Source organism: Penicillium pulvis (assembly GCF_028828015.1).
Source record: "Penicillium pulvis strain IBT 33274 chromosome Unknown contig_5_segment0_segment0, whole genome shotgun sequence".
Taxonomy (NCBI): domain Eukaryota; kingdom Fungi; phylum Ascomycota; class Eurotiomycetes; order Eurotiales; family Aspergillaceae; genus Penicillium; species Penicillium pulvis.
In genome coordinates this window covers 1,980,230-1,995,359 of record NW_026643078.1, presented here as the reverse complement: position 1 = coordinate 1,995,359, position 15,130 = coordinate 1,980,230, and the positions used below count along the sequence as shown (strand labels likewise).

At 47.7% G+C, this 15,130-nt stretch overlaps 8 protein-coding genes across 8 annotated transcripts; 6 read left to right on the top strand and 2 right to left on the bottom strand.

Annotated features, from left to right (window-relative positions):
- Positions 1–509: 509 nt before the first annotated feature.
- Positions 510–1,250, top strand: N7503_007324 (uncharacterized protein; the record flags this gene model as incomplete). The annotated part of the gene is made up of 3 exons (XM_057066871.1): positions 510–767; positions 828–916; positions 1,028–1,250. The coding sequence occupies 3 exons, from the start codon at positions 510–512 to the stop codon at positions 1,248–1,250; spliced, it is 570 nt and encodes a 189-aa protein (XP_056920552.1).
- A 734-nt stretch (positions 1,251–1,984) lies between these two features.
- N7503_007323 (uncharacterized protein) lies at positions 1,985–3,890 on the bottom strand (the record flags this gene model as incomplete). Its single annotated transcript, XM_057066870.1, has 3 exons — positions 1,985–3,041; positions 3,102–3,474; positions 3,530–3,890. The coding sequence occupies 3 exons, from the start codon at positions 3,888–3,890 to the stop codon at positions 1,985–1,987; spliced, it is 1,791 nt and encodes a 596-aa protein (XP_056920551.1).
- A 571-nt stretch (positions 3,891–4,461) lies between these two features.
- N7503_007322 (uncharacterized protein) lies at positions 4,462–4,677 on the top strand (the record flags this gene model as incomplete). Its single annotated transcript, XM_057066869.1, has 1 exon — positions 4,462–4,677. The coding sequence occupies one exon, from the start codon at positions 4,462–4,464 to the stop codon at positions 4,675–4,677; it is 216 nt and encodes a 71-aa protein (XP_056920550.1).
- A 386-nt stretch (positions 4,678–5,063) lies between these two features.
- On the top strand, positions 5,064–5,713 carry N7503_007321 (copper transporter family protein; the record flags this gene model as incomplete). Its single annotated transcript, XM_057066868.1, has 2 exons — positions 5,064–5,539; positions 5,596–5,713. 2 exons carry the CDS (start codon positions 5,064–5,066, stop codon positions 5,711–5,713), a joined length of 594 nt encoding a protein of 197 aa, XP_056920549.1.
- Positions 5,714–6,769: 1,056 nt separating this feature from the next.
- N7503_007320 (Zn(II)2Cys6 transcription factor) lies at positions 6,770–8,781 on the top strand (the record flags this gene model as incomplete). The annotated part of the gene is made up of 2 exons (XM_057066867.1): positions 6,770–8,400; positions 8,448–8,781. 2 exons carry the CDS (start codon positions 6,770–6,772, stop codon positions 8,779–8,781), a joined length of 1,965 nt encoding a protein of 654 aa, XP_056920548.1.
- A 44-nt stretch (positions 8,782–8,825) lies between these two features.
- N7503_007319 (uncharacterized protein) lies at positions 8,826–10,360 on the bottom strand (the record flags this gene model as incomplete). Its single annotated transcript, XM_057066866.1, has 3 exons — positions 8,826–9,617; positions 9,674–10,250; positions 10,284–10,360. The coding sequence occupies 3 exons, from the start codon at positions 10,358–10,360 to the stop codon at positions 8,826–8,828; spliced, it is 1,446 nt and encodes a 481-aa protein (XP_056920547.1).
- A 1,365-nt stretch (positions 10,361–11,725) lies between these two features.
- N7503_007318 (indoleamine 2,3-dioxygenase) lies at positions 11,726–13,103 on the top strand (the record flags this gene model as incomplete). The annotated part of the gene is made up of 3 exons (XM_057066865.1): positions 11,726–12,010; positions 12,074–12,516; positions 12,581–13,103. The coding sequence occupies 3 exons, from the start codon at positions 11,726–11,728 to the stop codon at positions 13,101–13,103; spliced, it is 1,251 nt and encodes a 416-aa protein (XP_056920546.1).
- A 651-nt stretch (positions 13,104–13,754) lies between these two features.
- N7503_007317 (uncharacterized protein) lies at positions 13,755–14,993 on the top strand (the record flags this gene model as incomplete). The annotated part of the gene is made up of 1 exon (XM_057066864.1): positions 13,755–14,993. One exon carries the CDS (start codon positions 13,755–13,757, stop codon positions 14,991–14,993), a length of 1,239 nt encoding a protein of 412 aa, XP_056920545.1.
- Positions 14,994–15,130: the final 137 nt, after the last annotated feature.

Here is a 15,130-nt window from a genome sequence, read left to right as displayed (position 1 = left end):
TCCTCAAACCAACTTTCTCTCCCGAGATCTCTCTACACTCGACATCCTGTTTTGGGATGCAAATTGCAGGAACACGAATTCTGAGATTATATTGACTCTTCTTCAGGGCATGGACACCAGAGGTGAGGGCACGTACACCCGGCCAATCAGTTCCTAGGTTTTCCAATCACAATTGGCCGGAGTATTCAGCCGGAAAGGGTTTTAACGCCAAGGTATTCTGCGCGTACCAAAATTTTGCTGCCCAGGTGTGACTTGACTACATTTTTGTTCGTATAGAGAAAGTATGGATGATGTGCATTCTGAAGGAAGTGGTAAGGTATTCTGTTCAACCTTTGAGGGTTTCCTTGGGGTTTGTGAAAAGAAAGACTTGACAGATGAAGAACGATCCTCAGAATACTATATAAACCTTCCCGTGCTCAGTCAACGACACAACAATCTGACACCTCAACTTGATATCTTTCTTATTCAGTCTTTACCGATCCAATAAAACCCGGGCCAAAATTGCGAAAATGCGTTTCGTTCTTCCTACCCTGCTATTCTGTGCTCTTGTCACTGCGCACCCGAGTGACGACCCAGGCCAATGGACTGGGGGTAAGGTCAAGGGCAAGAGTATGTACGGATATGGGGGCGGTGATAATGCGAATGGGAACAAGATCTATGACGGTGGTGTGGGCGGAGGCCTCGACAATTCCGGAACTATTGGAATTGGAACTGGTGGCGGTGGTGGTGGTGGTGGCAGTTGTGACGCGGTCGCTTGCGATGTCAAGGTAAGATACATTTGGATATCCGGAGATATTATATGTATGCTAACAGGCTGATTTATCAAGTGTAAAAAAGAGGGAGACGAGTCAGGGTACTGTGACACCTCAGCATCTGGCGGTCTCCTTGGACTCGATATTGTCGGACAAACTACGGGGTGAGTTTATCTCGATGAAAATCTAGAGTCTTACAGAGCTAATACAAAACAGGGGCTGCATCTGTGTGCCAAACACTCCGACAAGCTGTACCACAACTACGACTGCGACAGCCACCTATACCGTTACCACTTCAACCTGCTCTGCCACGTCGACGGCTACCGCCACGAACACTATCACCAGCACGAGCACTTTGTCAACCACGAATACTGCGACCATCACGAATACTATCACCAGCACGAATACTTTGTCAACCACAAGCACTTCTACCTATACAACCACTGCTACTACTTGCGCCTCCGCATGCTTCTGCTGCGACAAGCAAAACGGATTTAGTGGTGGTTCATGCAGCCCGGTTCCAAGTGCGTCTAACTGCCCGGCTCCTGGCTCTGCCTACAGATACAAATATTGCTGCAACGGCGCTGGATCTTGCTCCTCCGTTTAAGCACAGTAGACATACTCGTCCAAAATTTCACTGTGCTACCTTCCGCGTGCTTAATCAATTTCAATCAGTTTATGATGACTGATAGCTTTACGTTCACGTGTGATTTGTTGGTCTTTGTTCGTCGTGGATATTTATGCCAGCTTCGATCAATTGCTATCTTTCGCGAATTTCCTTGCCCTTCCGCTTTGACTTTTCGATTTGCCTTACTGTGATGCCTTCTATAATCGTCCCAACTTGCTGAGCTCCAGATAATTCTCGCTAATACATCATGTTTGAATCCTTCCAACTGTATGAGTAGTAAAGAAATGACTGTATAGTTAACTATAATTACTTACTGACAAGTAGATGCTTCCAATATTACTTCTTGCCCACCTGGGCATACCTCTGCCCACATGTAATAGTCCACTTGATCGGCGGAGACATTTGTACGATATATATCGAGAATTAATGCCTTATGAGCAACTTATAGGAATATCTTACGTTTTGTTTTGAAACACTCAGTTGTTAAGAGACATCATTTAATTAACTATATACAATAGAAGCAAGTGCTCGGGATATCACCCAATCAATCTAAAAACTGCAGTACGTCAGTTTGGAAGCGCGCATCAATGGATAAGAGGGAAACTCACGAGAAATTCTCTCTATGCAGCCACAATTCACGCGCACTACCAGGCCTTTTTGCCAAAATGTGGCTTTGAACATCCGAGGAAGCAGTTCCAACATCATGAGTCATGGAAGAAGGACCACAGACAATGACACCAACAGAGGTTCCCTCCTGGCTGGCCAATTGTCGGGTAGCGTTGGGTAAATCTGGCCTGCCCGTAAAGAGCTGAACACCAAACATCTCACTTGTCAAAGGATTAAATTCATTGGAATGCACTTTTTGCATTTTCCCACTCTCTCCCACGTCGGCTTCCTTCCCATCCGAATCTGTAATGGACTGCGTCAATTGTGTCGAGAAGGTCTCATGTATGTAAACAGATAACCCCGCAACGGGTTTCTGTTGAGACTGTCTTGTTGCCAAATCTTCCAGGGCCTGTAAGTACCACGCCCTCATACCCGGGTCGCGGGTAGCAACAATGACCTTCATCTCCTTGTCCGAAGAAGAGAAGCGGACAAAATCTTCAATCATAGATAATGTCAACCCAGCACCAGCACCACCACCGACGACAAGAGACTTATCGAATTCTTGGAGGCGACCAGCTGGAATCCCACCATATGGACCATCTAAAAGAACGGGTACTTGCATCTCTGGGTTCTTTTTGGCCATGCTCATCAAGCGACCCGTCAAACCTCCATGTTGCTTGATGTAGAATACCAACTGATTCTTACCATCCTTTTGCGGAACGGAGCAGATCGTGAATGGGTGAGATGTGAAAGAATGCATTCCACATGTCAAGAACCGCAAGAAAATGTGCTGACCAGGCCCCCACTCCATCTTGGTATCGATACTCACTTTCAGTGTTTCGTCGGACTCTGGCACAAGGCGAGCCTTGTGTCGTATGCCATGCTCGAACCATGTTCGGCATTGCGCGTACAACCAGGAGAGGGTATATAACACTGCGGTAGCAATAAAGTAGTCCCAAGAGGACATGCGGAAATCGCAATGGATGAAGAAGAAGATGACGAAGACCATTGCCATGAAGAAATGGGTGGCTTTGAAGAATTCGTAGTAGCGATTACTAGGAAAGAGAGAGTTGTTAGTAGGTTTTGAAAACGGGAGGCATGGAAGTTGAGCTTACCGGATCCAGGATATTGACATGAAAGTCAACCATGCTTGAGCGATCAGCGCAACGACTCCGGTTACCCAAACACCACCGCTAGTCCACTGTTCTTTGATATCACCTAACCATATGTGATATACAATAAATGGGAAAGTGTGGACCAGTGCTAGCACGAACATGGCCCAGGCAATCCAGTTGTGCCAGACGAAAAGCTTCTCATGGGAGATACCTGTGAACAGCGTGATGGGATTTGTTTTGGCGCCAAGGATGATAAGGAACGGCATGCAGGCAAGAGCCATGAAACCGGCTCGCGTGGCGATGGGTGGAGACCCGCCATAGCTGAGTTCTTTGGTGTTTGGCCAATAATAAGGATGTGGCCCAAGGGTCATTGCTACGAGAAAGATGGTTAGCGACAAGAGTAGGAGAGTGAGCGAGATCCTTCTTACCAAGGAAAAAGACTAGGCCTGCGGCTCCAAGGAGGAAAACACCCAGGGATTGCGAATTCCACCCTCCGATTCGCCAGCTCTTGTAAGACAGGAACCGAAGAAATGCCAGCGGACGCCACCAGATTGGGCTCTTCTTTGCACTCCGTGGTGTGACACTCGCCGTCACATGAGCCATTGAGAAAAGAATAATTGCGACCAGAAAAAAGGCCACAGTTGGTAAGGCATAACGGTGATCAGCCTGATACCAGAACACCCAATACTGCTGTTTATAGGCACACTGCTCCGGTGTCATGGTGCACTCTCCCGGATCCCGGTCAGAGTGCAACAAGACCGGCTGGTCCAGGAACGGAAGCATACCCATCTTGACCGTTGAACAAGCGTCGGCAGTATAAGACGCGTAGTTCGTTACAAGAAAAATCTATGATCAACGAAAGTTGCAGAAGGAAAAACGACAACAGACAAGCTTTACCAGATCCAGAGAGGAGGCCATCATTATTAATGCTAGTCTAGGGTTCGTGGACTCGGGTCTGTGTGTCAATCAGTTCTCCATACGAGTTGGACTCCACTATGACCTCTGACAGGTTTAAAAGTCCGATACATGCTCAATCTATCGCACACTAATTCCTACTTATTCCAGAAGTTATGATAGGTATTCAGTCTAGCCTGCCAAGGAATGCCAAGATGTGAGCTTGAGCAGATTAAAACAAATCGGAGATTAGACAATCTGCGCTATTCAGCCTAAGATGAGTATCTATAAGGTAAATGTGCTCCAGGTGGCTTATTATCAAGTACCGAAACCTCGGCTCGAGCTTCTGAGATAGATATAGAACAGTAAATGACTTGGATACGGAGAGATGAGTCGATTTGCGGTGGTTACTTTCTCTTCCCTTTAGCTTAATTTGATTATTCCGCTCTGTTCCCGCCCCGCAAAAATGAGCACATTTGAGGGCGTTCTTAGTGGTGGTGGAGCTTCCCGCTTCGGGTCCACCCGACTCGTGCGCGCGATAGCAAATCAGTTCCACTGCTTTGACTCCACTGGACCATGCGAGTTCGACTCACTCTCGCGTGGTCTCGTTGATTTCATGGGATATCGCGGGTATTTTGCACTGCGCATTCGAAGCCAAAGGAATGAGCTGTTAGGTGGTTGAAAGGCCACCAAGGTCCTCGGCCAGACGATTGAGCATGGTTCAGGGGGAAGATAATATCTGCTCAGTGGGGGAAAAAAGCAAAATTCGGCGCGTCATGCTGGTAGAGGTCCGAACCACCAGACCCACTCGCCGGGATCGCAAGTTTTAGCTGCAAAGATGTGCCAAGGAATGAATTGTGTTCCTTTTAAAGAGTGGGGGGTCAGCATTGGCTGTCAATTAAAACTTCGTCACATCTGTCAGATATCTCGGTCGATCAGCTTCTACAACTTTTTCATATAACCAGAGCTGCTGACACCTGAAGACTACCCGGCCGCGTACTTCCGTGTCTGTGACGAGATTTCTATCGCTGTTGACAAGATATACGGCGCAGCCGATCAACAGCCATGATGGATATGTCTGGCATGACCACCACCTCTTCCATGTCGATGGCGACAGCTACAACAACAGCGATGTCCATGGCTACGACCTCCAGCTCCTCGATGGACATGGACTCGAGCATGACCATGTACATGTCAGAGATGTCAATGACATTCTTCACCTCGTTCAAAACCCCGCTCTATTCCGAAGACTGGACTCCTACATCAAAGGGCACCTACGCCGGTACCTGCATCTTTTTGATTGCTCTCGCTGTGATATTGCGCGTCCTCATCGCCGTGCGGCCAGTCCTCGAGGGTCGCCTGTGGACCGACGGTATCAGTCATGCGAGTGAACCTCTGATCGGGGAGCATGATCATCAAAAACATATGTCCGGCACACAAAAGAGCATGAAAGAAATCGGACGGAGATGGTCCCGATGGCGTGCGAATCCCGCCGCAGGCCGTGCAACCTTTGAATTGATCCTTGCTGGTGTTGCCTACCTCTTGTAAGCTTTGTATCAACCCTGATTTCGACTTGAATTTGAAACTAACATTGAATTAGGATGTTGGCAATTATGACTATGAATGTTGGATATTTCCTCTCGGTACTTGGTGGAATTTGGCTTGGCACATTCATTATGGGCAGCGTTGCCGCCGACAGCTCTTGGATGCATTGCTGATGATACTATGGTTATTATTTAAAGCTAATACCAACACCCAACACCAAAATCACGGAGATGGTTGTCAGGATACCTTCTGTACATATTTCAATACCCACTCACTAGCATTTAGCTCACTTTAGATCTTTACCCAGCGCACCTTTCATCTAATTCTATCTGGCACGATATTACACAGCCATCCTGGCTCGGATTTCCAGTTGATATACTGGCTCAATCGCCCCTTTGCCACCCTGTTCAACGTTACACCGAGCTTAATATATAATCAATTGTTGCGAATGACAGTCATGAACATCAGAGCCCACCCTCTATTTTCGGCAATCAAGCTGATCACATAGTCACCAACTTAATCGCAATCGATTGTTGATTCATTTTCTTAGCTGTGTAGGTAGCGAAGTGAGTGGGTCGCACGGACTCATTTGCGCCCAATCAGTCGGGTAAGATATATTGCGCTGCAATCGAGGCGCCCGCATGCCATGACCGAAGCAAGGGGTTCGGCTTTTACTGTGGAATTAAAACAACAATTGTCATCAATCGATCCAACTCTCCCACGGAACCTTGAAGCTTCTGCCCCAATCGGTTCAGCTCCCGTCACGAATCTCAGAACACCCAAATCCTGAATACCTCATCAAGTTGGACATCACACGCACTTTATATACAGCAAGTTGCGTAAAATACAGCCAGCCGAATTGTCCTCGATGTTCACTGTGTATGGTCATTTTTGATGTCGCGCCTCTCCAGCTGGACACCGTGTTGGACATTGTGCTTACACGATGGCACCTTACGAGGCCAGTTGGCAATGTTTGGCCAATCTTGATCCCAATCTGACACGTCCAAAATTGGGTCTCGATCGAAATGAATTTCTACACTTCTGAATACTCAGCTTTTCCAGGAGAATAAATCCGAAGCCTCGTCAAGAGACAATGCGGTGCATCACCAAACAAATGGCTTGTTGGGGTAAATATGGCGTGCTTCATCAGCGAATGACAATCGAGTTCTTATCACGACACGCTATCTCTCCAACGCCAGCTCATTCTGTCGCTTTTTCATTCGACCATCATGGAGGGCTCTGTTCATCGATTTCGGGTCCAACGCGGGAATGCCCCTGCGCAACCAGATACCAAAGAGCAGCGGAACCAGGGATCCGCCGTTGGGGCCCCGCATGGCCCCGCTCACGCTCGACGCTCATCAACTCTACCCGCGTGCCGAAGGTGTCGCCAGCAGAAGAAGCGATGCACGCGAACTGCAGAGGGGCCATGTAAACCATGTCTTGCGGCCTGGTTGCCCTGTTCCCTTATGGAGCGAGACGTGAGTCCGCATTCAAGAGAAAGGGAGTTACGTTCTCGAATCGACTGGCTTAGCCAGTTGGTGAATCAGACGTTGCCAGCGGGTGGGCCGCAGATCGAGTCTATTGAAACGGGCCGAGGGTTGTCACTGGGGTCTAGTGGAACTCAATCCCCATCAGTTGACCCGGTCGAGGAAATGGAGACCGATGAGACTGTCCGTGGCGAGAGTCAATTTTCGACCAAATTGGAAGACGACGACAAGGCTATTTCCGTCTCAGGGGGAAGAAGGTGTCTGCAGGCTTACTTTCGACACGTCCACCGTGCGTATCCATTTTCAGATAGCGAGGTTGTTCAGCAGGATTTTGAGACCCTGTGCAAGCAACAGGCGGAAAATGACTTTCTCCCGCGATCGACCGTGCCAAGCCGGCTGCATATGCTTATGGCTATCGGGTATACAACACTGCAACGTGCCGGTGAAGCTCAAAATATGGAAGAGCGACCGTTTGAACCGTGTCTGAAGACAGTTTTCTGCGAGTGCGTCTCCCAAGTGAATGAGGATTCGGCAGGCACACTACTCCTGCTTGGCTTGTACCTCCTATTCAAGCCTAATGATCTGGATCCCAGGTCCATCGTCGGCGTACTCACCCGCCATGCGTTGGCAACAGGTCTAGTCAGTGAGACAGTAAACATACAGAAACTTTCCCCTCGTGCATTAGAGCTGCGCCGTCGGCTAAGTTGGTCAATTTACGTCTTCGATCGCATGATCGGCATATCATATGGACTTCCATCCGGGATTCCGAATGACACAATGCAGGTGCCATTGCCAAGCATCATGATCCACGAGTACGGGTCTCCAGAAGGTCACCAATATACGATCGCGCTGCAGGTCAGCAGACACGTCATTGCTCTCCGCCAACTTGAGACTATTATTGTGAACTCAATTTATCAAAAAGGCACTCCAGTGCATACACAGGAGCTACGACGGCAGATTGAAGACTGGTATACCCAAGGGTGCCTTCTGTCTAGCTCGGCGCTATGGGAACAAGATCAAGTGCCGTTTCATACGACCATCACCTGGTTGAATGTTCGCTATCAAAATCTTCTGCTCCTACTATATACCCCCGCACGAGCGAATTCTGCCGCTGAAGATAGCTTGACCCAGCTGCAGGCAGCGGCTCAGCAGTATATCCAACTGAGTCTTATTCTTCACGAGCATCGGCACCTACCCATGAATTGGGTCACTTTGTGCCGCTTGCTTTCATTGGCGGCCATATTCCTTTACTGCGTAGCGCAGTGGTCACCAACATTCCCAGAGATCCCGGAGATCACTCTGCTTGCCTCATTATTGGAGCTCTTCGACCCGTCCTGGGTCCCCGCACACGAAGCTGCTCGGATCATGCGACGGTTAACAGATATGATAACAAGCCAAAACCCCCATTAATACCACTGAGCAAGTCTTCTACATCGTCAGTCATCACGTCCCCAGGGCTGGAAGTGGAGCTTGGACTACAGGCAATACAGGATGAGCTAGCCGGTTTATTAAGCAACACGTTGGGTGAAGCAAGCTTCTATATCTGGCCTTTGAGGGCAAAGGTCTCTGATCGCCGACTCTCACATCAGCTCGTTGCTATGGAGGGTATGAGCGGTATGCCTGATGGTCAATTCGGTTCACGTATCAGTATGCACAACAGTGCTTTTACACCGGCAGATAATGCTTTGACGAATAGCCCGTTGGAAACACAATGGATGAGTCTACTCGGTGGCCTTGGATCAGATATGCTTTGAAGAAGAGAATCCCCTGGTTTTATTGAACGACTATCTTCTATTATTCACAGATGAGCCTTGTTCAGCTCTGTATCCTCCAAACTTTCCTCAAACTTGAACCCAATTTCTTCAAGCCTTGTGATGTCTTTTCGCCGGCTACCCAGAGCCTGTGACGCCTTCTTGATCAATGGGACTCTCTCCCTTGTCCACTTATCCTTCGCACCCCAGAACGGTGATATTCTCCCACTTCCATCATTTTCAAGTCCATCGCGGCGCACTGCTGTTGAGCTTGTATTGTGCAAAGAATTGATATATTCCGCATCGAGAGGGAAGCCAAAAACATTAAAATTGCGCCCATCACCACGCACAGCCTTCCACTCCTCGATCCAATGCTGCATCTCGGCATGGGGAGGCAAGTCAAGTCGCCCCGAGAAGACCCGCGCAACCCATGCCCCTTGCGCCTGGCTAATTACGAATGGCACGATCCGCTGCTGAAACCCAATGAGAGCCAAGGTGGGCTCAGGAGTATAGAATACGTGTCGGTATAGATTGTGTGGTCGCAGGCCATCGGTGATAATGCTTGGTTGAAGGCTTGACAAAAACGGCAACGAAAAATGGTATCCTGTGCAGAAGACGATGCAGTCAACATCCCGCTCTTCATGTTCATTCGCGAACAGCACTCGTCTATTCATGGGATCAAGCAGGATAATTTCGGGTAGACTTTTGGCGACTGCTGCCTTCTCGGGTGACAATGTGGTTTTTGTTCGTTCAGAAATAAGTAGTGGGTGCTGCGATACTTCACTGATTTGTGAGGCGATGTCAATGCCTGAGGCGGAGTGGCCCACAACGATAACTTTCTGTTATTTTCGCTTGAGTTTCTGTAGCTGAGTTTTGGACTTGTGTGCTCACATACCTTGTTGGTAAAAGGATCTGGACGCCGATAAAGAGATGAGTGGATTATAGACCCCGGATACATCTGGTCCCACTCGGCCAGACCCGGTATGACAGGGACATTAGGATCATTGTGATGACCATTGGCAACGATCACAGCATCAAACTTCGCGTCTGAGACCTGGTTGGTTTGAAGATCCCGCCATGTGACTGTCCACTCTGTGCGCGGGTGTCTTGCCGACACGGAGACATCGAGAACAAGGGTTTGGAACTTTATCACGTCCCGCAACTCTTCTGCATATCTATGCAGATACTCCTTGACCACAATGTGCGAAGGAAATAAAGCAGTTCCCGCTGGAAAAGGAAAATCGCAGAACTGCATCATGGAACTGGGGATGTTTGTTTCTAGAGAGTCATAGACTGGTGAAATGAACGTCCCATTGACCGGCTGTTGGGGTTCCGAGCTAGGGCGTGGTTGGGGAACTGGTATGGCATTCGGGCCGGTCCCTTCATCGCCAGTGTAATTCCAGACACCGCCGGGCTGGTCCCGCTGTTCGAATATGGTGATGGTTTTAAATTTCTGCTCTGCTAGAAGGTATCTGGCCAGAAGTTAGTTTCAAGATGCTTAACACGGTAGCAATTCAACTTTCTTTGTGACACCAAGCCCACATGCGCCAGCGCCGATAATAGCTATCCGGTCAATGTCCATTTTGATGCTCTATCACGGTGAAGAAAACGCAAATACTCAAAGGCTCGCTGTTGTGTAGTTGGAAAGTTCGTTGTGGGGGACGTGATAAGATAATCTCCGGTATGAAGTCCCCCACCCTACTGTGGCGCCATTGGGCCAAACACTCACGTTGCTGCATTCTGCTCAATCCAGTAAGAATCGTCGGAGCATTTCCGACCAATCGCCGATAAAAGACAAGTCGTCACTGGGCTCTTCTTCTGCCAAATCATTTGATCAAGTGACTAAATCAGTCTGAATAAAACCCCAAACCAGCAGAATATTTACCTACGGCCACAGTTTCCAGATGTCTTTCAAGCTAAGAGTAGCGATGCTATGCATGAGTGAAGTCGAGTAAATCTCAATACGATATTAAAGAATTATCAGCAAGGATGATTGTGAAAAGAATGGAATGCAGAATAAATATTTGTGAGTAGGAGCTAAGATCACGAGACTGAAAGATTGCTTCCCTTTTACCCTCGAGTACCTAAAGTCTGGGTCACTCCAAGAACTCCGTGACTGCATATATCGAAACCGAAGAAAATCATTGAGATCATGTGTCCATGAATTTCTGCTTCAGTTTATTGAGGTATTGGTGGCTTTTGAAAGCCCCATACGTACTGTACTCCCGAGGTCGAATCCAACGCGTTCTCAATATGTAGAGGGACCTACCATTATCTTGTTGAAAGGCCCATCACACCTGCAATTTGACATTTGTAGAAGACCATTTCTATACCTCTTTAAAGTTATCTTCAGTCCAGGCACCTGCCACAGAATTTCAAATTGTATTGGTTCCCACGAGATTATATCATGCAAGGCTACCAAATAGCACTCAGAACCATTATACCGCCTTGGGGTCTCGGGGTCTCGGGATCTGGGAAAGCAAGGTGACGGAGAGTGATCACCGATTTTCGTTTTGAATGCCAAGGATGCGAAGAGGTTCAATACGTAACTTTGGGAAATTTAGGCAATGCAAATGTATCAAGTGCTATGATGGGGAAACGATCAACATACACGTTACACAACACTGGGTGATAGCCACTGACAGAACGCACAGGTTCCCGAATACACCGCATCAGATATGCAGGACGGATAAATAGGGGTGTTTTGTGTTCATATCTCCCACACCCCTTACGACGACTAAAAACAAAGATTTTATTGTAATCGATAACAATTATTTGGTATAGATGGCTATACGTCACCGCAGGTAGTCTTGAATTCGGCGTTGGATTGACCGAAAACTAAGTATGCACAGAGGCATATATAGTGTTAGTTAGAGAGGCCAAAATTGAATTCCAAGAAGCATAAAATTTTCGCATACATCTGCTTCTCATTTTAACGGTCTTCGTGATGACTTCAATTCCCGTGCCCGAGGAGTACGGCATCTCTGCCGACTACGGCTTTGTTTCTTACGATGCGTCACTTGTGACTTTGGATCCAAACTATATTCGATGGGAAGATATCGCTAGTGACTTTCAACGAATGCTTAGAAAGAAATGTCTGCGAAACTCGATCGACAGACTTCCAGTTCTTGATACGTCAAACTTGATCACCGAGGGGGAATGGCGTCGTGCCTATGTTTTACTTGTTTTTATGCTGCACGGATACGTATGGGAAGGCAGCTCACCTGAAGAGGTATGTGATTCTCTTCTCAGACACTCAAAATGAGAACCCCGATGTTGACGAGACGCCTGAAAGAAAATCCCGCCTCAGTTGACTGTCCCTCTATACGAAGTTTGTCAAACATTAGAACTACCCCCAATCGCAACTTTTGCCGGTGTCTGCTTGTGGAATTTCAAGCTTTTGGATCCGAGTAAGCCCATACACGATCTGGATTATCTAGCTTATCTTCAGACATTCACTGGCACCTCAGATGGAAAATGGTTCTACCTAGTGTCAGTAGCTATAGAGGCAAGGGGCGCACCTATTATCCCGCTCATGCTTCAAGCAATAGATGCGGCACGCGCGGGAAAACGCGAAAAGGTGCAAACCCACCTTGAAGAAACCTCGGTAGTCTTGGAAGAAATCAACTCATTGTTGCAGAAGATGCATGAGCGCGTGGATCCTCACGTTTTTTACAATGAACTACGTCCTTACCTTGCTGGCAGCAAAAGCATGGCAGAGGCAGGATTACCTCATGGGTTGGTCTATGACGACGGTCACAGTCTTTCGGAGTATCGGATTGGTCTATGACGACGGTCACAGTCTTTCGGAGTATCGGCAGCTCTCTGGGGGCAGTAATGCCCAAAGCTCATTGATTCAATTCACCGATATTGTACTGGGGGTGGAGCATCATCCTACGGGCTCCAATAATAAACCAGGTGTGACGAGCGAGGCCGGAAAGAAACGGAGTTTCAGTCATGAGATGCGTTCTTACATGCCAGGACCTCATCGAAGGTTCCTCGAGGATGTTGAAGAGGTCTCTAATATTCACGAGTTTGTGAAGGCGAGACGGCATAATCCCGGTTTGAGTCGAGCGTATAACAAGTGCCTGGAAATTTTTTCCTCTATGCGTGAAAAGCACTTTCAGATTGTTGCACGCTATGTAATCGCCCAGTCTCACAAACGAAAAGAAGAGGGTCAATCTCTGAAGCCCGCGAGTGAGTCAGTTGTTAATATTGTGAATTCAACATCCTCTTCAAGTGAGGCCAGAGGAACTGGTGGTACATCTGTTGTCCCATTTCTAAAACAGACGCGGGAGGAAACGGTGAAACCTATTCTGGATTGATAGCGCAATCCATTTTTGATAAATCTTCATATCTGAAATTTTGCAGAATCGAATTGCCATGTCAAAACTGTTGCTTTAATTTGTGGAGAATGTCGATTAGTAGGCATTTCAAGGATACTTAGAACATCATTGCTTTTCCTAGAACTGGACCACACACCGCTACTACAACTACTTCAAGTTACAGAAATAACACAGTGCATCAACACGTATCAGTCATATAGCCAAGCGGGCCTAGAGGAAATAAAAGCCGAATGTGGACTGACGAAATGAAATGTCAACTTGGAAGGGTGATGCAATACAGGCTTAAAGTTTCATCTAATAAAAGAGGTCCGAGTGGTATTCAGGGATCGGATAAACTGTCCATTTCGATCTGCTTTGTAATTAGTTGACATGAGATTGTAGATCGACGAAAAAACACGTCAACTCCCCGCGGAAACCTTCTTTCATAATATGCATGTTGGGGTTACACACTGCAAAATAGGGTTTGCATTCATGTCGGGCCTCAAAGATCACGACCAGGCGAACATGTCGTCACTGATGGGCTATGATATTTAAACATAGTGAACTTTTGCCTATATAGCTATCAATAAAACAACAAATGTTATCTCGTACTTCTTGTCCAGATATCTACAGCACCAGTTTTTATCGAAAATGTTGCCCCGTGAAAGACTTCTCGCCGACACTTTTGATACCACGACGGGTCATTTCGGTCAATACGGTGGACAATATGCACCAGAAAGTCAAATGGGATTCCTAGAAAGCCTAACCAAGGCATTCGGAAATGCCTTGCTGGATGTGAATTTCTGGCATGATTTTTGCAGCCTTCTCACTCAACGTCCAAGTCCATTGAAATTCGCGCCTGGATTAACACGCCAAGGCGGAGGTGCAAAGATATGGCTAAAAAGGGAGGATCTCAGCGATTACGGGAGTCCAAATCAATATAGCATCATTGGGCAGGTGTTGTTGGCCCGTCGGATGAATAAGACCAAGATCCTCACAGACTGTGGATCTGCAAAGCACGGAGTGGAGTGTGCAGCAATATGCAGTCGTACCGGAATAAAGTGCACTGTCTTCATTGGATCAAAAGATGCTGAAAGACAGCCCCGTCATATCGAAGAAATCGCGCGTCTGGGGGCGACATGTGAAGTGGTTCACAAGGGTTGCATGACACTTCGTGCCGCCACCACTGAAGCTCTTCAGGCAGCCACACAGCAATTCGAAGAGGCTTTCTATATTCCCAACAGCTCTGTGGCGCCACACCCCTACCCGTGGATCATGCGCACCTTTGAATCGATCATAGGGAAAGAGGTCATGGTGCAGATGCAAGAGAACTGTGGAAGTCTTCCGCAAGCCTTGGTGGCTCCAATTGGTGGAAATGGTGGTGCTATTGGGCTATTCCATCCATTCCTGGCGTTTGAGTCAATTAAACTCCTAGGGATCGAATCAGTCCGCTCATCTGCGTTAGAAAAAGGCTCACGAGGGGTTTTCTTCGGAACTTCCACGACTATATTGCAAGATGATGATGGACAGGTTCTGGAGTCAGACTCAGTTTCGCCGGATATGAACCACCCTGGGGTTGGCCCTGAGCTGGCACATTGGAAGCAGACTGGCAGACTGAAATGCGCAACGGCAACGGACGAAGAAGCACTAGCTGGTCAAAAGGCTCTCAACGAAGTCGAGAGCGTGATAGCTGGGCTGGACACGGGACATGCTGTGGGAGAAGCTTTGAAGCTAGCGCGGCAACTGAAACCCCAAGATAACATTGTCCTTCTGGTCACCGGATCCGACGTCTATCCAATCTCGAATGGCCCAAAGATTGATATGCACACATCTCATGGTCAGTCGGAGATGAGTCATATGGTGGTCCCGGAGCCTCTCTCTGCTGCATAAATCCACTTTCAAGTAGAGAAACAGAGCTCTCTTAAACCGATTCAGTATGAACAATACTCCATGTGACTATATCATTGCCCTCATGTAAAAGATCTGCTGTATTCTACAATCAATTTTCCTCGGCAGGACTATGTCTG